This window comes from Heteronotia binoei, chromosome 2, assembly GCF_032191835.1.
Source record: "Heteronotia binoei isolate CCM8104 ecotype False Entrance Well chromosome 2, APGP_CSIRO_Hbin_v1, whole genome shotgun sequence".
Taxonomy (NCBI): domain Eukaryota; kingdom Metazoa; phylum Chordata; class Lepidosauria; order Squamata; family Gekkonidae; genus Heteronotia; species Heteronotia binoei.
In genome coordinates, this window is record NC_083224.1 from 143,829,067 (window position 1) to 143,854,749 (window position 25,683).

A 25,683-nucleotide genomic window follows, 5' to 3' on the forward strand; every position below is an offset into this window, starting at 1 on the left:
CCTAATGTTTAACCATAGAGTTCTGGAAGAACACTAGAGCATCATCCTTCATCTGTCCATTTCCCCCCTGCTGCCCAACTGTAGTGGTGGGAAGGGCTGGCAGCAGTGCAAGGTGCCCTGAAGAATTGGGAGGGCTGGAAAGCCTGTTCTGATAATATTCTTATCTTCATCCCAAGGACTATTGTATTCAAGGCCTCCTCAACACCAACAGAAAACATTGCTGAATATTCTACTCTGTCTACTGTATGTTGTGTTTCTTTCTTCAGCAGCAGCCTATCTTCTATGCCATTAAAAGTAAAGGTAAAGCACAATACAACCTGTTCTGTAATGTGTTGCAGATCAGCTTATGTTTACATAAAATTCCCAGTTTAACCCATAATTTGTGCTGTATTTTATTTGAGGGGTGGGCGGGCAAATACCTCAGCATCTGGCAGAGAGAAATGGCAGAGTGTGCACTACGTGGTGTCATGTTGTTCATGCGCAAACATTTATATGCAGTGGCTACCCATCTATTTCCAGGCACAATTCAAAGTGCTGATTTCCTTTAAGGCCTTCAATTGCCTCCTCCTGTATTGTCCAGCTTGCCAGTTAAGATTGGGGATGGGCAAAAAAATTTTTTTGGAAGTACATGGATTCAGAAGTATACGGGGGGTGGGGGGGATTCGGAATCCCATATATTTCTGAATTCCGTAGTCGGAATAGCCCCATATACGGTAGATGCGTGGCTATTTCCGAATATACGGCCCTATTATACACTATGGGCCATTGAAATCAATGGCAAATAGGGTATATTTGAAGCCACCTGGAGGGGAGGGGGTTTGAGGGAGAGCCCCCAAATTTGCAGGGGACCTGCAGAGGACTCTCCCCTACAAACTCCCCAAGTCCCAAAAAGATTGGGCCAGGGGGTCCCATTCCTCTTTGGGTGCCCCTATTTCACCATTATACCCTATGGGCCATTGAAATCAATGGCAACATAGGGCATAATTAGAGGCTACTGGGGGGGCAGGGGGTTTGAGGGAGAGCCCCTAAAACTGCATTGAACCCGCAGGGGACTCTCCCCTACAAAACCCCCAAGTCCCAAAAAGATTGGTCCAGGGAGTCCCTGACTTTGGGCTCCCCCAAAGGCTCATTACCAACAATGATGGGGAAAGCCCAATAAGCCACTTCCTCCACTATAATTGCTGTGAGGAAAGTGGCTCTGGCCAGAGGGGAGTTTGAGGGAGAGGCCCCAAAAATGCAGGGCAGCTTCAGGGCTCCCCAGCATGAAACCCCCCTGGCCCAAAAAGACTGCACCCATCTGTGGGCACCCCTAAAGGAACACTGCTCCCAATGGTGAGAAAAAACCAATTAGAGCCACTTCCTCACTGTAATTGTCGTGGGAAAGGTGGCTCTGGGGAGCAGGAGGTTTTGAGGAGAGCTGTGCAGCTTCAGGGCACTGTCCCACACAAAACCTACAGGGCCAAAAAAAATTGGACCAGGGGGTCCAATTCCTGGGGCACCCAAAGCCAAACCTAACTTCACACCAGATAATCTCTATAGGACCCAAATACACTACATCCCTCTATGTACTCTGTGAACCCTGCAGGCCTGGAACCAATATAAACCCAGTTGCCAACGTCACTGCCACACAAAACACAATCTGCTCAAGGCAGCAAACCCAGATGCCAGCTCTCCAGCCCTGCCCCAAACAACACGGGGAGAGCTGGCCAAGCACAACGAGCCTGCTGGTTCTGGGTCTCTCACCCAGGTGCCAGCTTCCCTGCCACAGAACACACAATCTACAGATGCCAGCTCTCCAGCCCTGCCCCAAACAACATGGGGAGAGCTGGCCAAGCACAACAAGCCTGCTGGTTCTGGGTCTCTCACCCAGGTGCCAGCTTCCCCCCCCCCCCAAAAAAAAACAGAACCAGGAAAAGGGACAACAGGAGAAGGCCAAGAAACTCAACTGTTAAAAAAGTGGCCTTTTAAACAATGAAAATTAGGCCAAACAGCACCCCCCCCCCCAAGAACCAGAAGAGAAAAGGAACAGCAGCACAACACAGCAGCAACAAATCAAACACAGAATCCTTTTAAAACAGTAAAAAAAACTTAACTTTTAACAATACAGGAACTTTGCCAACCCCTCCCCCCCCCAAAATACCCTTCACCCTAACCCCAAGAAATCCAAGCCACCCAAATCAGGAAAAGTAAAAGGACACTGCACTTTTAAAAGTCCTCTCACTAAAGTAAGATATGGGCAAATTGGCAAACCCCCCGCACCCCAGCAGAACCCCCTAACCCCAAATAAGCTAGTACCCACCACCCAAATCTGGACAAGTAAAGGGACTCTGAGTCTTAAAAAGTCCTTTTACCAACTAAAATAAAAACAAGAACCCCAAGACTGTCTTACTTTTTAGACAGCTTCTCTTACTCCAAGCAAGTCTGGTAAGGCTGAGCAGCAGCAGCTGCCTGAGGCCAAGGGCCAGCTCAGCACAATCTCACTCACACACAGACAAAAGAACAACATTGTTGCTGATGGCTGGAATATCAGCTACACAAAAGCCCTTCAAAGCATGCATTTGCAATGCATTTTGCAAATGCATGCTTTGGATTGGCTGCTGGGGCTCCTCTTCCCCCTCCCTGAAGGGAGGCTATGGGAGAGGCGGGAAAGGAGGCAAACAGCTCCCCTGAGGCTGCAGAAGCCTTTTCCCCACCTTTTGCATTGACTTCCGTATACTGCCGAATATTTATACAGAAGTATACGGGGAGCTATACTCGGCTCCTGCATAATGGGCCCTAATTGGAATCGGCTGTATGCGATTCCGTATACAGCCGAATCGGGGTGATTCGGCGGTTGATTTGGTTTGGCCAAACCGAATGCACACCCCTAGTTAAGATCTTTCTCCCCTGTGCTGCTTCTGGGGCTCCAGCTTCAGAAGTAAGATGGGTGCCAACTTGAGATAAAGCATTTTCTGTGGTCACACCTTTGGCAGGACCTTGGTGAGGGTTACCTGGTGCCTACCATAATGTCAGGTACAGGCTAAATTGTTTCTTTTTACCCAACCTTTTAATTAAGAGGTTTAATTAATCATCTTAGCTCTTCTTTGGCCTGCTTCTGGTCTGAGATCTGTTTTGCAATTTTTTTTTAGGGTGCTCAGCGGTTGTTTTATGCTTCTGGCTTGATTTTATATTGTTAATGTATGATATTTTTATGGTTTTATGACATTTTTACTTGTAAACTGACTCAAGTAGGACTCTGAAGAAGTGGCACATAAATTCCCTAAATAACAACAACAATAAAAAATATCTATATTCTACTTTGAGGGGGGAAATCTCTAAGTTAGCAATACAAAATATTTTTAAGGGCAATTATAAAGAGAAAAGAAATACATTTAACACCCCTTTTCCCCCACTACCGCCCCCCATGAAATCAACCAGTAATTTAATTAATACAGCACAGGGACATAACAAAACAATAGCCAGGAATATACAATATTTCATAAAGCACTCTGAAAAAAAACCCCAGGTTTCTAACATATAAAAAGCAACCATAATGGAGGAGAACAGGCCAGGGAACAGGAGCTCCATAACACAGGTGTCATTGTTGAAAAAGCCCTGTCCTAGGAAACCATTCAGATGTGGATCATGGTCTTCAAAGAAGTTCTTACATTCCAGCAGGGCTTTTTTTGAGCAAGAACGCACAGGAATGCAGTTCCAGCTGGCTTGTTGTCATGGGGCATGGCCTAATACGCAAACGATTTCCTGCTGGGCTTTTTCTACAAATAAGCCCTGCATTCCAGGTGGGTTTGTATGGGATGAGACAATCCTTGAGATATCTTGAGCCAAGCCCTATTAGGACTTCATTGGTCAACACTACCACTTAAAATGGGCCAGGAAACTCAAGTGGATACTACTGAAGATGATGCAAAACTAGTATTTTCATGTTTCAGAGCCAGTTAAAAAAAAAAATAATCAAAGGCAGATCCATTTTCCACTCTGCTTAAATAAATGGTATTTAGGTTAAAGCTTCAGATTAGTAGCTATATTAGTCTGTAGAACAAACTTCAAATCCAGTGGCAACTTAAAAGACCAATACAATTTTTCAAGGTATAAACTTTCATTAATCAAAGCTATTTGGTAATAAGCAGAGCTAAATCTCTGGGTACAGCTAATACTACAATACGGGTTTTAACTTCCATGGCTTGTTCCAAAGAACTGTAGTTTTGTAAGGCTGGTCAGATTTCTTTGGAAGAGAACTTGAGCTTTGCTCAAACAAGTCCCGACGTATCCTAAACAGAAAAACTAGGATTGCCACTTCCCCATTTCTACCAGGGAACCTCCCAGGAACATTCACAGGACTTTCCAGAGCATACTAATGAACATTTAGAGTGATAGCAATCTACCAGAGTTCTTTCTAGATTGAGAAGGTCAGTGAGATTGATGAGTTATACAGAGTAGAAGATTAGAAATAACTTTGAGTGCCCTCCCTCATGCTCTTCTACCATGGATTGAATGCATGAAGAAAATAACCCCACTTTCATCTTCGCATTATCACTCAAGTTCAGTTTTGCTAGGCTGGCAATGAACTGTAAATGGGAAGTTCACAATTGCGCGTCTGCACTTTTAATTCCCTAATGGGAGCTCTGTAGAGTTTCCAACTGCATTCCTCTCCATGGTTGCTCTTACTTTGTAATTACATAATTAGCATTTACAGCACCTATCTTGCCACTTGCTAATGATTCTAAATATAAGCATAGATATGTACAAGAAAATATGGTTGGCAATCAAGAAAGTATAACTGCTATCAGAAAAGAAACCTGCTGATTTTGAATTATGAACTTCTTGTATTATATTGTAACCAAGAGGATAACCCAACACAAAGGGGTTGTGATTTACTATTCCAATACACCAGAACAGTTTTTCCTGTATGGCTCCTGTCCGATGTGCCCATCACTAAGTATGGCAAAACATTCTCAGTACAGTATAATCAGATTTTGCAGTTTTATTTTACAGCCAAGAAGGGATAGGCATATTCCAGTAGTTGTAAAGAACTGAGGAGAATACTCCATTTCACAGCATTTGAAATGTTCAGATCTGCATTTTAAAAAATTCTAAAGCAACTATAGGGGAAATAATAAAAGACAACAGAAAACATTGTTTTCTCCCATGGGTCATCCATCCTGTTCCATTGATAGTCACCCAGCACTGTGAGTCAAAATACAGAAATAATATAAAGAAGAAACTGGGCAGGGAAACAGAAAAAAATGAATCACATTTTCACATCCACTAGAAACAATATTTTGGGGCAATCATATTTTGTGTAATTCCTTTCCCCCATGTGCATTATAATAATAATTTGAATATTTACCCAAATAGCAAGCAAGAAAGCAATACATAATCAGGAATAATTCTTTCTCATACATATATTAAACCATTCAGGAAGCAAATATGGTGATTTTTCCCCCCTGTTGAGCTTTTATAGTAAAGACAAATTCTGAGATCTATCCTATACATGGGACCTGATTATGGAAGACAAGGGGATGATTCTACAGCCAAGATGTTTGCTGTAAAAGAGGGATCGTAGTACCATGGTGCATGCTCCAGTGTAATTCCTGACTAGAGTACAGTAATGGTCTCTGTGTGAGGCTGCCCTTGAATGTGATTTTGAAGTTGCAATTGGGTTAGAATACAGCAGTCATAATTATTAACTGGTTTTACCTGCTGAATATATGTAATGGCTATTTGAAATGAGTTTCATGGGCTATCTGTTTACTTTCAGGCTAAACTTACAGTGCTCCAGACCAATGGTCTGGCACAAAGAAACTTGAAGGAAATATTTTTCCTTTATGCACTTATTCATTAGTGTGTCTTGTTCATTTTAAAGTTTTAATTTGCTGCTCATTGTGTCCTCTAATGATTGAGTTGGGATTTGAATTTATAGTTGCATTATTGCACCACATCTTAACTTTAGAACTATTATACTGAAAGGTGAGTATTGATGGGCATGAACTGAACTACAAAGGAAAATTTGTCATGGTTCATGAATTGAAGTTCATGAAGTCTACAGTCACTAATTTCCACAAATTTTTAAAGCAGTTCGTGGTGGTTCATGGATAGAGCAGAAAGCAGAAGTTAACTCTGGTTTTCTGTTCCCCACAAAAACAGCCATGCATCTAACCTCAGATGATGGGTCATCCAAAGCAAGACCTCTGAAGGTGATGTGAGTGGGCAGGTAGGTTCATATTCGTAGTCCTTAGGGTATGGCCCCCAATTCCAGCACCTTGAACTCAGTCTGGAAGCAAACTGTGATCACTTAAGTGATATTGTCCCTACAATCCACTCCAGTCAACATCCTGGTCTCAGCGTTCCATACCAATTGCAGCTTCTGGACAGTTTTCAAGCCCCCAAGTAGAGTGTGTTACAGTAATCTAATCTAGGTATTGCCTGGACAACTGTGGCCTTTCTTGGGCTGAAAAGAGCATGCTAGATATCACAGTGACATGCTCTTTCTAGTCCAAGAAAGACCACAGTTGGCTCACCATCCAAAGCTGGTGAATTTCACACTTGGTGACCACTTCCACCTGCCCAGATCTAGCAGCATCCCAAGCTATGAACCTGCTCTTTAGTGGGAGTGTAGCCCTCTTCTGGGTCAAGCCTTCCCTCCACCAGTAGCACCTTAATTTTGCTGAGATTAAATGTCACTTTGTTAGCCCTTATCTAGTCCAATACTGTCTCCCGGCACTTGTTCAGAGTTTCTACAGTGTCCCTGGGAACTGTTGGAAGTGTGACATGCAGATGAGTATCATCCACATATTGGTGATAACTCAGCCCAAATCTCTAGATGACCTCTCTTAAAGCATTGGGAACAAGATGGAATTTCACACGACTGCATAAGCAAAAAAGCCAAGTTGTGGAGCAGCAGTTCCCCAGCACTACACTCTGAAGCTTATCTTTGAGGTAGGACCAAATCACCACTGAACAATTCCTCCTAGTCCCAACCTTAAAAGGTGATCCACAAGGATACTATGATCAATAGTATCAAAAACTATCAAGAGGTCCAGGAAAATTGGCAGGGTTGTACTCTCCTGTCCATCTCCTGACATAGATCATCCACAGAGCAACTAAGGCCGTTTCCAGGGTCGGCATGTGGGAGTCGGCCAAGTAGCTGGCAGCCTGGGGCACCATCTGGCCTAGTGGCACTAGGAGGCACCCCCTCTCATCATGAGCTGCCTGCACCCCGACCTTGCTGAGGCTGTCAGAGCCTCGGCGATGTGGGGGGGCATGGCAGCGAGCACTCTAAGCACACCTGCTGTGTCCCAACCTTGCTGAGGCTGCCTGAGCCTCGGCAAAATCAGGGGGGCCTGGCAGTGAGCACACTCTAAACATGTCTTCTGCGTTCTGACCTCACCAAGGCTGCCCAAGCCGCGGTGATGTCGGGGGGCATGGCAATGAGCGTGCTCTGAGCATGCTCGTTGCCATCCAGGCATGGTGTGGCCTGCTCCATGCCGGCTCTCTCCCACTTCAGAGGGAGCTGGAAAGAGGTCTTTCCAGCTCCCTTTGAACCAGGAGAGGGCCGGGTACAAAGCCAACATGGACTTCAGTTCAGGGATTGTTTCAGTCTATGTTCTGCTTACTTGCTAACAATCCTGAAATTAAACACATCATGGCTAGTGTGGCATAGTAATTAGAGTGCCAGTCTAGAATATAGGAGACTCAGATTTGAACGCCTGCTCTGCCAAACATCGTAGGTCTCAAACATCCAAGAATACTGTCTAATTCCTCAGACTGAACAAGCTAAAAGGTATCCCATATGACTGAACAAATCAGCACCCTGGGACCTTCTGATCCTGTCACTGCTAATGTAGAATCCAAGTGGATGTGAGAAATTTTGGGCATAAAATGCTTAGCAGACTGATCACAGTGGGCTGCAGAACAATCCACCTCCTCCTGTATGCCAGAGTCCACTAGGGCTCTTCAGAGTGATTAAGGGTGCAGTCTCTAATCTGAGAGAACCAGATTTGATTCCCCACTCCTTCACATGCAGCTGCTGTTGTGATCTTGGGTCAGTCACAAGTTCTCTCAGAGCTATTCTCTCAGTCCCACCTATCTCACAGGGTGTCTGTTGTTGGGAAGGTATGGGTAAGGAGATTGTAAATTGCTCTGAGATTCCAAGTGAAGGGTGGGGTATAAATCCAATCTCCTTCTCCTCCTCTTCCCTCTTGATCACCTGGAAGAGTTCTGCAGATCTGTACTGTGGTGATGCAGGGATGGCATAGAAATATTCTTTCTTTACCACCATCACTGCCATGGTGAAGGTTTTAAAATGTGCTGTAGCACATACCTTGTTGGATTTATCCCGTCTTTCTCCACTGTCTCTCTAGCCATCTCTCTTAACTTTTCTTTATTTGCAGCTCCTCAGAAAACCAAGGGTCTTAAACCTGAGAGAGGGCACCCAGAAGCAATTGTGTTAATTACCCAGTTCATATACTCATTCCAGAGGTCAACCAGAGCAATGAAAGGAATGCCAACCACACCAGCAGGAAAATCCCCCTAATGCCATCTGAAATCTGGTTGGATCCATCAGGCTACAGGAATTTTAAATTGATCCTTCACTCCTGCAGAGCCTTGGTATTCCTTTAAATCCAAACCCCAGTAAGTAGTGATATGTCCATGACAAGGTGACTATCTTCAAGCCCCAACCTTCAGAACATATTCTTCCTTCTGCCCGGAGCAGAATAAAATGATTTAAGCCCTTTTGGGTCCCCATTGGAGAGAAAGGCAGGGGGAGGGTATAAATGAAGTAAATAAAAATACAAATAAAAGGAACTGTTCCAGTAAATAGAGTCTGAGTATACACTAAGAGTCTGGCCTGTTTCCCTCTGAATATCACCATCTTGAATGCTTTTTAAAATTTTATGTATGTATGTATTTATTTATTTATTATTTATATCCCGCCCTTCCCACAAAGATGGCTCACTTTAATATGACCAAGGATGTCAGAGAGGAGGAGGAAGAATTCTGGGAGCTGGCATAGTAGGGCACATGATGGAACAATCATGCCAAACCCAACAAGTCTAGTCAGGCCAGTGGGAGTCATTCTGGGGCCCTATGGTGATCACAGTTTAGTTACTAACTCTCTGGGGTAAAGGTAGGCCAAACTCTCTGCTCCCCAACTGAAATATGGGAATGACACTGTGGGATTGTGTTTTCATTTTCTTGACTCTGTGACTAAATATGCAACACTAAATCTTGGTCACCTATCTGTGTATTCTATTTTGGAGGCAGGGTGTCTTTTCCACCACTATCTGGCTACATTTTGAGGCCTACTATTTCCTGCAGGGCTCAAGCTTTTTATAAATGCATAAGGGCATTTCATATATATTGATCAGTAAAGAAAATAAACTAACATTTTGCTGTCAGATTTCCTCCTGCTGTAGACTGGTAAACCGAGTTCATTTGGTTTCTGATTTTATTCATGTTTGTCCTCATGAATGCTTTGCTGGCATGCTTATTTCCAGAGAGCTACTTAAAGCCCCAGAATGTACAAGAAGGTAGAATGAGTCTGTTTGAATAGTCCTAATGCCAGTTCAGCATTTTTAGCACTTGGCACATGCTAATGCAACAGCCCCAGATTGTTTGGAGTTAACAGTGGAAGTGGCCAACAGGACAAGAGCTAATTATTATTCTTGTGTTGAATACAAGGGTCAGAGGTGAGTACCAGATAACACAGAGCAGATGGAGAAGGAACAGAAAGAATTCCATTGATTTAGGGTGAGCTATGGCAAAATAATGAGTGTCTGTATGAAAGCTACTCACAGAAGAACTTCCTTGTTTCCTTAAGAGACTGCAGGCACTCTACAAAACCACACAATGCAACATATTCATTTATACCTCTGTTTTTCTCTCAGTGGGAACCCAAAGTAGTTTACAACATTCTCACCTTCTCATTGTATCTTCATAAGAACCCTGTGAGGTAGGTTAGGTTGAGAGAGTGTGACAAGTCCAAGGTCAGTCAGCAAGCATGTACGTTTGGCAGAGCAGGTACGTTTGGCAGATTGAAACAATCCCTGAACTGAAGTGCATGTTGGCTTTGTATTGAATGTTATAGGGTTGCCAGTTTCCAAGTTGTGGCTAGAGATCTCCCATAGTTACAACTGATTTCCAGGCAATACTAATCAGTTCACCTGGAGAAAATTGCCGCTTTGGATGCCCCTCTCCCCACCCTCCTCAGGCTCTACCCCCATATCTCCAGGTATTATCAACCTGGAGCTGGAAGACCTAGTTTGCCAAGACAGATTGGAAGTCAGCCCACACTATTTTGACTCTGTTGTACCTGCACTGTCACAATTCTGGAACCCATGTGTTTCATTTTGGGCCATGCATGAACTACTACAACCAAGTGGCAGTATTCATAATACAACACATAGCACTAGCTCTGCTTTCATTAAATATTTAGGATCTACCGTAAGTGCAGTGTAACAATGAAGGGGGTGCACTCAGTATATACTGAGCTGAAAAAATACCCCCAAAATACCTTATCATTATTTGGGGGTATTTATTCAGTTGAACCAGATTAGTGAATCTGATTTGTCTACCAAAATCGCCACCCCCAAATAAAAGCTGCTGTTATTCAGCTGTTATTCAGGCTCGGCTAGAAAGCATTTAAAGTTTAAATGCTTCTGAATTTGCTGAGTTGTGCCACAGTTGTGGTGTCACTCTGACAGTAAACTCAGAAGACATTTAAATTTTAAATCCTTCTGAACTCACCAAATCATGCCACAATGGCAGTGCAACTAAGCCAGTGAACTCAGAAGGCGTTTAAACTTTAAATGCCTTCTGAACTCCCTGAGTCATACTGTTGCTCACCTAAAAGACATTTCATCTACCCCTTTTGCTTCCCCCATTTGGAAAGCAGAGGAATGAAAAGGACTGATGAATAAGCTTCCAGCCATGTCAGCAAGACAGTAGGTGGGGAACTCAGAAGGCATTAAAAGTTTAAACAGCTTCTGAATTTGCTGAGTTGTGCTGCTGGTAGAGTGTGATTCAGTGAGGGAACTCAAGGCACTTAAAAAGTTTAAATGGCTTCTGAACTCCATTATACCCTTTGGGATGGAACCCATAAGGTATAATGGAGCAGAATAAATTTGGTATTCCTGAATATTTACCCAAATACTGATACTGGAATTCAGGAATATTCAGGAATACTGATTTTTTTTTTTGTCAAAAATTAACACCTCTAGTAACAACATTCCATGGTGATCCATTCCAGCAGTTAATATTCTATTGTATCATTTGATATTTTTCTGTAAAAGCTTCAACTTACAAATCTTTTAGGTTATGTTTGTAAAAAAAAGTACAACTTTTTTTTTTCTGCTGGTGTCTCAGCAACTGTTGATTACCTTCCCCTCAGTCATATGAACTGCCTTATATTGAATTAGCCCTGGAAAGAAAAAAAAAATTGTCTCATGTGAACTAGGGACTAAGAGAAGAAGGGAGAATATTATTAAGACAATTCAGCAAACTCTTTCAAGCCCCCCCCCTGCCCCATTTGAAAAACTCAGCACTCTGTAGAAAAAGCTAAAATCCATTTGTACTTTAAAGAAGAAATTTCATAATTAAACCAATGTGCAACTTAAAGAATTTAAGACTGCAGTTAAAGTTTGGCCAAAGCAGCATAGGGAGAAAAAAAGAAAAGAAACCACTAACAATTTGTCAGAAAGTGGAAAGGAATGTGTTCTCCACTGTTAGCTTTTGAGCTGCTGCCACTTTCCCTTTTGGCAACCAAAGGAATGTTGCAGGCATCATACAAAAGCATTTGTGGCAGCCTGAGGGTTAACTTAGACATTTCTTATCTTTGACAGATGGTTAATTTACAGTCATTATTACTAAATTCAATTGCTTAATAAGTTAGATATGACAAACACGTGTGTGGAAATCTTTGCCAAGCCACCATTCTCAGAATCCTGGGCTGAAGCAAGTCCCTCAGTGCTTTCACCATACACCCTCATGCTGGGGAAGACAGACACACTGAGCAATAGTTGACTTTCCTATGATATATTTTTTTAAATCATTAAATATCATTCTGATGATTCACACATTCTAAGAATTAGACTGTAAGCAGATTTGTCAGTAAATGAAACAACAGAACCATTTTGGGGTAAGGCTTTTGTATACTTGATAGCAACATTCCAATCCTGTGGTTTCCCTCTGCCCTTCAATGGCCTGGACTGAGAGAAGAGGGCTTGGAACTATGGACTGCTGGCCTGTGAGACAAGGGAAGAGAAGATGTTACCTCACCACACTTACCTCCTTTTAGATATTAAAATTAGACTTTCACAGCCACACATAATTTATGTAAAATGGTCACAGCCATCATGTCTAATTTGACCTTGAACTCAAGTTAAGAAAAGGAGCAGGAAGCCTCAAAGAATGTTAGAGATTGTAGTCAATGTCCGCATCTGTCAGTGTTTCAACAGTCCTTGATGGGCTGTAAGGGGAACTGCATGACTGAATACTCCACCATATAAAAATTGTGAAAAGCTGTGACAAGATCTACCATCTTTCCCAAATGCTATGCAGGCCTACTTTTTTCCTTAACAGAGTGGGTCTCAGTGGAACCCAGAGGATAAGTCATGAGATCAGGAAGCAGGGAAGGGAGCAAGCTGAAGTAGGAGAGGAGATTCAATGGAAAATCTGGGGGTTTTCCCTCTGTGTTTTATACAAAATGTCAAGAAATAAAGCCTGTTATTCAGTAATGCTACGTTTTTAAGCATTCTAAAGAAAAATATAAGCTAGTTTTGCCTTAAGATGTAAGACACCTGTGATTTATGTTGGGGAGGCAATTACATTACAAGTGGATTCTGAAAAGTTCAGTAAGTTTACTAATGGGTTTCACTTTACATTTAAAGACCCACTGCTTTAATATCTTTCTCCATAAAACATTTTTTTACATGAGATAATCATTTAAGTATGTAACTCCTGCCTGTAGTCTAGGTAGTGCAATCTGGTGTATGATTTTAAGTATGTATATGTTATCTATATCAGTGGTCCCCAGTATTTTCAGATATGGGACTTACTGACTGTGGAACCCAGAGTTGCAAGCAGTAAGTCATATGATAGAGTCATATGACAGGAAGAGGGAGAGCCACAGTTATTACTTCACTGGGGGAGTAGCAAAGCAAAGAGTCAGGGCCAGCAAGCATATGTCAAGCACCAGGAGGTGTATCAAAAACTGGCGCGAATATAAACACATAGTAGTACAATAGGATGCAAAATTGTTGTATATAGAGGGACTATATACTACCTACCAGGATGGGGTCTATGACCTACCTGAGGGTTCCAGGTCATAGTCTAAAGTTCAAATATCTACATGATAGTATTGAAAGGAGTATGAAAATCACAAACTTTGCTTGGCTATGACAACATAAATGCTACTGAAATCAAATGGATTTATTCAAGCATAAATACATTCAGTGTTATGTTTTGAAAGCTACAGTTCTGAAACTTATTCTAGATCATTGCGATTTAAGACCACAGGAGTGCTCTAGATTTATGAATTTGATTATAGGAGTCTATGGCTTCTGTGTTCTTCCTCTGAGCTATACCCCATTATTCAGAATTTAAGTAAGTTGGACAAGGTTGCACACCTGAAGCACATTTCATCAAAAGTAATTGTTTGATTTCATTGCAGCCACTAAACAGGCTCCAGATCACAGTCTTTGCCTGCTATACTATTGGCATCACACAAAAGTAACATACAACGGCAGTAAATGTTAGCAAAAATGGGGACTATCACATAGTGTTTAGCAACATGACCATTAGATTGGCTTCCTGTTCTGGAAACAAAGTGGAAACCACTCCAAATAATATAATCTAAATTATACCTTTAGGTTTGTGAACTCTTTGGAGAACAGAAGAAATCAAATCCATTTTTTTCTTAACTGTGAGTCTGTGAACATATTAACTAGTGCTGACACAGAATATTTACCACATCTGCTTCAAATTAGAGGTGGTGGTGGGGAGTTCTATAAACCTTTGGAAGACAACATCCCACTTATTTATAGCTTGATCTCGAGGCTTTACCACTGCAGGATTCTCCTTGCATTCAAAAAGGATAGGGATACTACAGCAGGCAGCTGTATCCACTACTTGTACTGCAGCTAACAGCCTCTGTCTTATTATTGGATGACTCCTACCACATTAAGAGTGCCATTTTAGCAGAATTATACTCTTCTAAATCCATTGAAGTAAATAGTCTTAAAAAGGTACAGTTCTGCTTAAGATTGCACCACAGGAAGGTGGCCTCTGGCCACCCTTTGATATCTACACAGAAATTTTGGGAACCTGGAACGGGTAGGTAAAATAATGCTGGGCTGTCAGGGGATAAATATGTTCACCTCTTCACATGGTTGCAGTCACCACATGGTGAGTTTTATGTTGCTACCTTATAACTTGCAGTCATCTGTTTTTGACCATCTGTTTCACCCCTTCTGTCGGTAATAATAATTATTGTATGGCATTGTGGGTAGAATAGCCAGGAAATCCTAAGATTATCTGGCAGCTAGAAGTTCTAGCAATCTAGCTCTTTTAAACATTATGCACCATGAGGTAGTGAGCTAAATGTCTTTTTAAGTCAGGAGATGTTTGTGAGGTGGTTTGCTATTTCCTGCCTTGCATCACAAGCCTGGTATTCCTTGGAGGTCACCATTCCAAATACTAGTCAAGGCCAACCCTGCTTGGATGTTCACTGCCTCAACCAAAAGCCTGGCAGAACAACTCCATTTTACAAGGCCCTGCAGAACTGCAATAAGTTCCACAAGGCCTGAACTCATGCAGGAGCATGTTCCACCAGGTAAGGGCCAGGACAGAGAAGGCCCTGGCCCTGGTTGAGGCCAAGTAGACATCCCTTGGGCCACAGAAAAGCAGTAGATGTTGATCAGCAGAGTGCAAGTCTCTGGGGGGTATATGGAGAGAGATGGTGCCTTAGATATGCCAGTCTGTGGCTGCTCAGGGCTTTGTTTGGTGCCAGTTTGGTGTAGTGGTTAAGTTTGCGGTCTCTTATGTGGGAGAACTGGGTTTGATTCTCCACTCCTCCACTTGCACCTGCTGGAATGGCCTTGGGTCACCCATAGCTTTCATAGCAGTTGTCTTTGAAAAGGCAGCTGCTGTAAGAGCTCTCTTAGCTCCACCTACCTCATAGGATGTCTGTTGTGGGGGAGGGGAGGTGAAGGAGATTGTGACTGCTCTGAGACTCTGAGATTCAGAGTATTGGGCGGGATATAAATCCAAAATCTTCATCTCCTACTTCAAAGGTTAATAGCAACATCTTAAAACATATACAGTACTCAACTGATAGCTAGTGCAACTGGCAGAGCACTGGCTGAATACTCACCCGCATAGGTGTTGCATTCAGCAGGTAAGCTGCGGCATTTTACACCAGCTGGAGTTTCCAGAACAGATTCAAGGGTAAGCTCACATACAGTGAGTTACAGTAATCTAACCTGGAAGTGACCATTGAATGAGATCAGGTCCTGGGTGGAGAGATAAGGAACCAATTGCCTGACCCTCTGAGGATGATAAAAGGCAGACCTGGCAACTGAAAAAGTTCTTGTCAAAAGGCACAAGTTAACGATCTCCTCCAGGGGGCCTCACATACCATCCCCACAGGCCTTAACTATCTAGGATGGGCACAAGTCAAGGAGGCAAGTGGTGGGCCTTACAGCTGCCAGAATCCTGTCAACATCTTCCAGGTAGAATCAGGTGAAATGGTCCAAAAAAGGACCAGAAGACTGGCAAGGGGCTTCCGGTTCCCTTACAGTTCCAACTGTGTTCAGGAGGTCCTGGAGGACTGACATGATTTTATCTGCAAAACAGCTTGCAAATGCCTCACAGCCAATAGCCAATTCCTTACTATTTTGTCTGCATTGTGGTAATGTTGTTAGAGATCAAATGGTCCTAAATAATTGGGCCAGGTAAGAGCTCACAGATGCAATGGAGGCTGCATAGAATGCTTTCTTCACAGTCTTCACTGCCATCTCACAGGCTTTCATAAATGTTCCATAAGACGTTCTTGCAGCTTCATCACAAGTACATCACCACCTTCTCTTTAGCCACTGCAGCTCTCATTTCTTCCTTCGTAGCTCCAGAGAGCTAGTTTGGCTCGAGGGTGGAGAGGGAACCAGGGAGTGATCTCATTGATGACTTTAGAGAACTGTCAATGCCAGTCCTTCACCAGATCATTCAATGAGCCACCAGGGTGCATCGGACCCCCCAGAGCATCCTGAAGCTGCTTAGGGTCCATTAATCTCCACTGGTGAACATAAATCCACTCATCTCCTAAACAGGGAGGGCTTGGTATTCTCAAATGGAGCTTCAAACTGAAATGATCTGACCCTGGCATTTATCCCCATCCCAAAGATCAGATCCAGCATATGGCCTGCTTGATGCATGGTTGTTATAATATAGTGGGTTCTATGCATCGAAGAGGCGAGGTGGTAGTGAATAACAGCTCTTTATTTGGTACAGCATGGTAGATGGCTGCCCAGAAAGGACTGGAGAACTGGGCCCACGGGCCCAATTATATAAAACTCAGGGTTCCCGTGCAAGCATGTTATTGGATCATTCAAATCAGCCGCAGGTCCATGATTGTAGCAGGGCAGCAGGGATTTGGATCCTACTGCCCATTGTTTCCAAGTCCCCAAGCTCAGTCCTTCAGGCTCCAATGAGCCAGGCAGGAATACCATTGATATCTATATTAGTTCACATACATAACAGTAGTTGACATAAATTGGGAGAGCCCTAGTGCCTCCATGAATGACACTACGGGTGTTTTCGCACAGAGCTTACCCCGGAACGACGTCCCTCTTCACCGCACAGCGTCTGCGCGGATTTCGCACCAACTGCTCTGCAGAACCAGGAAGAGCCGCGAAGTGCCGAGCCTTTTGCGTCGCAAATGTAAACCGCTAAAAACCAGTTTACGTTAGCGACGCAAAAGCCACTGCATCATCATCATAGATATTTTAGTACCCCAGGACCAACAGCCTGTGGAATTCCAAAGCCCAGCCTGATGCAGTGTCCAACAGGCCAAGCAGGCTGTCTTGTCTGGTAGTGCATTAGGAAGCTGATACACCAACTAGACAGCCAAACTCTCCTCAGCTTCCCATGCCGGGCCAACACATTCAATGCCAGTTGTTTTTGGTGCGGGGAGCACTCTAAAGGGAAATGATTCTTGGATAAGCAGAGCTGCTTCCCTCACTTTTTAGTCCAGAACTGGTTTAGGACGGAGAACCCAGGTAGGGTAATTTGGTTCAGGGTGACAGTTTTGCCCTACCGCACCCATGTCTAAGTCACACAAGCCAGGACTACATTTTGTTCTATGAGATAATCTCAGAGAACTGAAGTCTTATTATTAATAGGCCTGGCATTGTACAACACCAGTGTCAGAGATGGATATATTTCCTTAGCCCCACAACCGGCATTTCTCAGGATGGGATGTAGGTGGGAAGAAGTCCAAGCATCATCATAGCTCCAGTTTCTTCCATTCCTTTTAAAGAAATTCCACCTAGTATCTCCCCCATCACTGTATCTACCCCATCTCCCTATTACTTGTATCCCTGATCCCTGCTTGGCATCTCCACTTAATCTGAGCAGCCTGATAAAATATAGATATTGATAGATATTGATAACAAATGATGTTTATCAATTTCCTTAAAATAGTAGCTTTACTTCTGATATTAAAGAATCATATTCAAGTCTTAAAATAGAACATGACACCCACTTAAGTCTGAACTCTCTTTTTTTGCATATTCCTATTACATACAACACAACATCTAATGTAATATTTTAACATTAATATTGTGCATTGTTATGAACACAGACTTGCTCTAATGCCATGGCTCACCATAGTTGTACTATATTGCTTGTATTTTCCTCACACTTAGGACCCATACTTATCCATTTTGGGGGGGAAGGGCAGAGGGTGTGGTTTCAAGACCATTGTGAGCTCCCTCTTTCCCAAGATTAACCACTGAGCACTTCTAAGTGCAGTTAACTAAGTTAATGAAATGGCTTACAGCAGATACAGATTTTAAAATTTAAAGTGAGCCTGAACACTTGAAAAAAATACATTGTAAACAGATGCTTGTGTGTCATAATCCATTTGCAAACAAAAGCAACAAAGGCCTCCTGCAATTTCATCAACACACTGTTGCAGGAAGACTGAAAGACTAAAGATGCTAAATTGGAAGAGAACATTCTGCATCAGTTCTCTTACCTTTTGTATCCAAGTTAAAAGACATTTCTGGTGAGCAATCAAGTTTTTGCAGTCACAGAAGTGCAGCAGAGCGTCACGGCCCATCTCGTCTCCTTCCCGACAGATAAAACATTCTTTTGACTCTAATTAAAAAGATTAATAAAGTAAGAGAACACATCAGGTTTGCATCAATCAACTGCCCATGTGGTTCTTATTATTGTAATTAAAAGTTATCTCCTCAAAATTGTTGGATGAAAGTGCCATGATCCACAATTGAAAACACATTGAAGGGAGTTTCCCCAACTTATTCTATTTTAAACAGTCAGATTGGAGCAATCCTCTGGAGATAATGTGCTCAAAAGGGTCCTTAAAGGCAAAATGTCAGCAAACATATATTTATGCCCTTTGAAAGACCCTTATAAAAATGTGCATTGTGCATATTTCTGATTTTTTTTAACTCTAAAAGCGGGGGCGGGAGTGTAAACTAAATTCCCTTCAAATCTAAAACTACAAATGATAGTCTTTGGCTTTTACTATCCATTCATTAAATCTCTTGAGAAAGCACAATTCTAATGCATTTCTGCATTCTTCTGGGAGTTGTTCGCTGAGGGCCCTAGACTACAGCTCTCAGCTGTTGCCTTGGACTGAGGGCTCTTGTTGTGAGACCAAAACATATCTTATGGGAATGGTGTTCCTCTCATGCCCTCCTGTGCAACAATCAGGACTGACCCAATATATTTTGGCATTTGAGGGGTAAAAATTTTCCTCCCCCCCCCCCAAAAAAAATCTTAACCTCAGTTTTGGTTAAAATATACTACATAACTAAAAATCTCTTTGCCACCATTTCATAATCCCCCAGATCTGCCTGAGGCGGCTGCCTTATCCTGCCTCAGGCCTTCTTAATTAGTGGCCCACCAAGTGAAATGGTTGGCTCGAGTCCCATATTCTCATCAGAATGGGTACAGAAGACAGTATCTAAGCACTGCAAACTTTGACAGACCCCACGTGGCACATTCAGTTAATCAGAAGTGTAATTTTAAAATCCATGATCAAACTGTTAATCAATTAACTACCACTGACTGATGCTTTCAGACCTTCAAAAGACCCAGGGTAACACTAAGTCCAATCTTACAAGCATCAATTAATAATACCAGCTAATTGATAGATGCTCTCTGACCTGTGCAAGAATAAAAGACCAGTTCTGCAAGAATGCTGAGAATTCTAAAATTTTCACACAGGAAGACAATGAAACTGAGGGCAACCCTCTATTAGTCAAGTGAGAATGTGGATGCACCAAAAGTCAGTTCTGGGGACCACTACCAATGCTTAACTTTATTGGAGAGTCTTGTTCCCCGTCCAGACTCCCAAAATAGTTAGGTCATGTGCTAAGGACAAGCACAGTATAGTCACACTTCTGGGACATGTCGACAGTAGATAGTAATACATATATACAAGTTGTCAGTCATCTGGGGCTGGAAACAAGGCTGAACAGTAACAAGCCCCCAATTTAACTCTCCCAAAAGATCCTTTAACTGAGAGGTGGACTACCCTAACACTGATTAAAAGACTTTGATTGTGAATTGTGACTGTCTACCACTTTCTACCTACAAAGGATCCTTTAAGCTATTAGGGGGTTGTCCCAAAAATTAAGCCATGTGGTATTAAAGGACCTGAAGAGAGGAATTTTCATCATTCTGTTAATTCAGTTTTCCTGCAGAGGATTCTTTAGGATGTAAGAAGGACTGCCCTGACATATGCTGAAAGATTATACCAGTAAAGGGGGTGGATTCAGATTAAGTGAGAGAAATTCCCTCTGTGTCTATAAAATGTTTGCATAGGTACCCACTTGTCAACATCTATTATCCAGGATAGTTGCTAAACCTCCATACAGATGTCCCAGTACCAGTATCCAATCTCAGTACCAGAAGCTGGACACAAATAAGAAGAGCAGGCTGTACCCTATTTGTAAGCTTCCCAGAGACATCAATTGGCCAGTGTAGGAAACAAAATACTGAACGTGTGTATAAATCATCACCAGAGGCTCTCCTGCCTGATCCCACCTTTGGAGTGGATGAGCGTTTTCTGGAAACAAAGCCTTCTTCAGTGGCTGTGTCTCACTTTGGGGAACACTTTCCTGAAGGATCTTTACCTAATCTCATTTTTTCCAATCTCCATCTTGTTTACACAGACCTTCAGTGATTAAGAATTTTTGGATTTGTTTAATTGATCTTGGAACTGTAGCATTGAAGGTCCCAAGTTCTGTTGCTGCTGTTCAGTGCTGTTTTTATTATAAATTGTTTTATTGTTTTAGCCTGTTTTTATTTTTTACACATTCCTAAGGTACTTTTAATGCTCTCCAGGAAGTAAAACAGCATCTCATGTTTAAAATAAATATGTGCAGTTTCTGCAACACGATCTGGCATTACACCATGAAGATGAAATAATAAACAAGTTCCCTGTTTGTGTTGAAAAAATAAGACTATTGTGTACAGTTACTTCCATTTTACTTGCACTGACCAAACCTAATACGCATTTATAACACAGAATGAAGCAAAAGGAAGAGTAATGATGCCAGGTGCTTGATCGAGAAAGCTTGTTAGGGACTAATATAGATGACAAATTGTTCAAGAACAGTTAAACGTGACCCATCCATGACTTCAATATCTCCAGTACTTATGGTACTCTGCTGAATAAGGCTTGGATATGTAAATTAAGGCAGCCTAAGGACACAATACTTTTTACCTGCACTTAGAATTTGCCAAGTTCCTTCTAAAAACTGAAAAATCAAAACCATGACATACTTCCTCTTTTGTTCTTGCCCACATCTATGACTTCCCAGGGTTGCACCCTAGGCAAATGACTTGGACATAAATCTTATTGGAATCAGTTGTCCTTACTTTTGAGTAAGTATTCACTTACTTCTGAGTAAATGTGGCAAGGAATAAGCGGCAATATATTTAAAGACAGGTATTACCCAATGTATGCCCCCCTGACCTAGATAACCAAGGCTATCCTGATCTTGTCAGATCTCAGAAGCTAAGCAGGGTCAGACTTAGTATTTGGATAGGAGATCTGCAAGAAAGTCCAGGGTTGCTACACAGAGGCAGGCAGTGGTAAACCACCTGTGAACATCCTTTGCATTGAAAACCCTGTGGGGGTCACCTTAAGTAGGCTGTGACTTAACAGCAAAACAAAGAGATGTACATGTGAAGGTGCCTTATACAGAAGCAGACATTGGTCCATCAAGGTCAGTATTGTCTACTCAGAGTGGTAGTGGTTCTCCAGGCCCTCAGACAGAGGTCTTTATATCACATACTACCTAATTCTTTATACTAGAAGTGCTGGGGATTGAACCATGGACCTTCTACGTGCCAAGCAGTTGGATTAGAACGGATAAAAGGAAGTACTTCTTCACCCAAAGAGTGATTAACACATGGAATTCACTGCCACAGGAGGTGGTGGTGGCTGCAAGCATAGACAGCTACAAGAGGGGATTGGATAAACATATGAAGAAGAGATCCATCAGTGACTATTAGCCACAGCGTATTGTTGGAACTCTCTATCTGGGGCAGGAATGCTCTGTATTCTTGGTGCTTGGGGGGGCACAGTGGGAGGGCTTCTAGTGTCCTGGCCCCACTGATGGACCTCCTGATGACACCTAATTTGTTTTTTTTACCACTGTGTGACACAAAGTGTTGGACTGGATGGGCCACTGACCTCATCCAACATGGCTTTTCTTATGTTGAGTCATGGTAGACACTGGATTATCTCCTATGTTGCAGTTTTAGGAAGATAGGTAGGTCAGCCCAGTAAGGGGGGGAAAAAAGAGATAATCAAATGTTCAAGACAGTGGCCTGTATTTATTTACTCATGGCATGTATACCCAACATTTCTATCAAAGGACCCAGGGTAGCTTATTCCACTTGAAATGTAAATACAGAATAAAACAGACCCCAAACCAAAACACCAAGAATAGCTTAACATTATGACTTCAATTCCAATATAAAGTCCACACACAAAAAAATAGTAAAACTAAATAGGTAAAAATCCAAAGATTCCTCCCCCCAGCAAAACTTCAAGGCAAGAAATTCAATGAAAGTCAGTAGGGCACAAATAAATGAAGTTCAGAGGAAGACACAACTACAGAGACTCGTGCTAAAATCGCTGCATTCAGGGCAGTAGGATTTCATGTTTGGTTGGACACACAGGAGGATTTCTTGTTTGGTGGGGGCCAGGAGGCACCCGGTTTGGCAGCCCAGGGCTCTCGGCACTATAAACTGCCTTGAGTTCCACAGGCTAACCCTCCTTCATCTGGGCAGTCACAGCAGCTTTGCTCTTCCACCCCTTTCTTATGTGTCCATCTCTCAGAGAGACAGAGACCTCTTGACTCCCCCCCCCACAATCTTTGCAAGGCGTGTTAAGGAAGGGGAGAGAAAAGAAGCGAAAAGACCAGCAGCAATGCTACTATTTGTCCAGAGCGCAGTGAGCAAAGGGGAGAGACTGGAGGCCGTCCAATGGAGGGGCCATATAGTTGGAAGGGGAGATTGAAAGGATGGACCTGGCCCCTCCCAGGTCTCACTGTAGCTACAGGTCGGAGTGCTTTAGGATCAGCCTCCCTACAGCCAGGGACGGTCCAACACCCTGGGCGCCCTAGGCAGACTTGCTGCCTGGCGCCCCCCAAAGCGCCCCCCATGGCTCCCCCCCTGCAGCTCCGCGCCCGCTGCCTTCATGCGGTGTCCCTCCCGACCCTCGCCTGGTGCTCCGCTCACCTGCCCGCCACCACGCTCCGCTGGCTCCCTTCCCCCTGGGGCTCGCCGGCTAAAAGCAAGCTTAGCCAGCAAGCAGCCCATGCCTGTGCGTTTTGTTAAGAGACAAAACATGCTTACGTAGGCTGCTCATCAGCTAAGCTTACTTTTAACTGGCGAGCCCCAGGGGGAAGGGAGCCAGCGAGCGATGGGCAGGCCAGTGGAGTGCCTGGGGGGGGCGGTTTGGACACGCCACAAGGATGGGGGGGCAGTAGCCCAGAGGGGGCTAGCGGTGACAGCAGCAGTGGGGACGGGGGAGGGAGGCAAGCGAAGCGCTTGCCTGGGGCACCGGAGGGGTGCAAGAGCCCAATTTGTCGCCCCCAGCCTCTTGGTGCCCTAGGCAACTGCCTAGTTTGCCTAGTGGGAGGGTCAGCCCTGCCTACAGCAAAGAACAATCTTCACCATCTTCTAGAAAGCTAACAATAAAGGATCTGACCAAACTTCTCAGGAATTCTGAAGTAGGCATGCCATGTGTTCATTATTCTAAGCCTAAACTCACTAATTTCATTGAGTGCCCTTGATTTCTTCTATTGTAAGAAAGGGAGGAAAGTTCTTCTTTCTCTATCTTCTCTATCCCATGCATAATTTTGTAAATGTCTATCATGTCACCCCCTCCATCATCATTTCTACAAGTTAAGGAGTCCTAACCACTTTATCCTTTCTTCATAGGGAAGGTGTTCCATCCCCTTAATCATTGTAGTTGCCCTTTTCTGCTTCTTTTCCAATGCTATAATATATTTTTCAAAGTTCAGTGAACAGAACTCTTCACAGTATTCCAATTGAAGCCACAGCATAGATTTGTACAGAGACATTATGATACTGGCTGATTTGTTTTCACTCCCCTTCCTAATTATCCCCAGCATAGCATTTGCCTTTTTAACTGCGGTCACACACTGAGTCAACATCTTCAGGTAATTATCTACCATGACTCTAAGACTTTTCTCTTGGTCAGTTACTGCCAGTTCAGATTGCATCAATGTATATTTAGATTTTTGGCTCCAGTGTGCATTATTTTGCATTTGCCCATGTTCAACCTTATTTGCCACATTGATGCCTAATCACCCAGCCACAACAGATCCCTCATGGAGCACCTCACAGGTTTTAACTGTCCTGAACAACTTAGTGTCATCTGCAAACTTAGCCACTTCACCACTTACTCACAACTCTAAATCATTAATGAAAAAGTTAAAAAAAAAACCTGACATAGTACCAAGCCCTGCGGTACCCCACTGCTTACACCTTCCACTGTGAAAACTGCCCATTTATACTCAATCTCTGTTTCCTATTAATTAACTAGTTTTTAATCCACAAGCGAACTTGTCCTCTTATCCTATGATGGTTGAATTTACTTTGGAGCCTTTGATAAGAAACGTTATCAAAAGCTTTCTGAAAGTCAAGGTACACAGCATCTATTGGGTCACCCTTGTCTACATGTTTGTTCACCCCCTCAAAGAAGTCTAAAAAATTTGTGAGACAAGATCTGCCTTTACAGAGTCCATGCTGATTCTTCCTCAATAGCTTTTCTTCATCAATGTGCCTACTAATTCTATCTTTAATAATGGATTCCACCAGCTTACCCAGTATCAACATTAGACTGACAACCTTTAATTTCCTGGATCTCCTCTGGAACTTTTTTTTTTTTAAAGATGGGGGTTATATTAGCTACCTTCTAGTCCTCAGGAATGGAGGCAGATTTTAGTGACAGGATGCATATTTTTGCAAGTTCACATCAGAGTTCTTTTAGAACTCTTGGATGTATGTCATATGCCACCTGGGCCTGGTGATCTGTTGGTTTTTAATTTGTCCATCATTCATAAGAACTCTTCTCTCATCACCTCAGCTTGACTCAGGTGTTTTAACACCCCTCCTGGAATCAGCAGTTTTGGAGCAGGCAAGCACCTCCCATATTCCACAGTGAAGACAGAGGCAAAAAATGCATTCAGCTTTTCTGCTATTTCCCTATCATTCCTTGGTAATCCTTTTACCCCTCAGTCATCCAAGGGCCCTACAGCCTCCTTGGCTGGTTTTCTGCTTCTAATGTATTTAAATAATTTTTTATTATTAGTCATTATGTTGTTGGGGGTTTTTTTGCAGTATGTTCCTCATGGTCTTTCTTTGGGCGTTTTCCCACAGAGCTTACCTTGGAGCGACATCCCTCTTCACCGTGCAGCGTCTGCGCGGATTTTCCACCAACTGCTCTGCATAACCAGGAAGAGCCGTGGCTTTTGTGTCGCTAATGTAAACTGGTTTTTAGCGGTTTACATCTGCGACGCAAAAGGTCCGGCACTTCCTGGGTATGCAGAGCAGTTGGTGGGAAATCCACGCAGATGCTGCGCGGTGAAGAGGGATGTCGCTCCAAAGTAAGCTCTGTGGGAAAACGCCCTTTGTCTGTCTGATCATTGCATTTTATTTGCCAAAGCCTGGGCTCCCTTTTATTTACTTCACTCAGACTAGCCTTCCATTACTTAAAAGAATCCTTCTTACCTTTTACTACTTCCATTACTTTATTCATTAACCATGCAGGCCTTTTAAAATACTTGTTTGTACCTTTCCTAACCAGCTGCATACACTGAACTTCTAGGATTGTTTCCTGAAGAAATTTGAGCCTCCTTATCTTTGCTTTCAGTTTCTTCTTCACAAGCCCCCTCA

The 25,683-nt window shown here is 43.0% G+C and overlaps 1 protein-coding gene across 1 annotated transcript in view; it reads right to left on the reverse strand.

The window, feature by feature from the left end:
• LOC132566777 (uncharacterized) overlaps nucleotides 1–25,683 on the reverse strand; it is a 434,283-nt gene that overhangs the window by 356,814 nt on the left and 51,786 nt on the right. Inside the window, exon 2 of the mRNA XM_060232157.1 lies at nucleotides 18,251–18,372. Within this exon, the coding sequence (XP_060088140.1) occupies nucleotides 18,251–18,372 (122 nt within the window). The remainder of the gene's footprint in view (nucleotides 1–18,250; nucleotides 18,373–25,683) is intronic.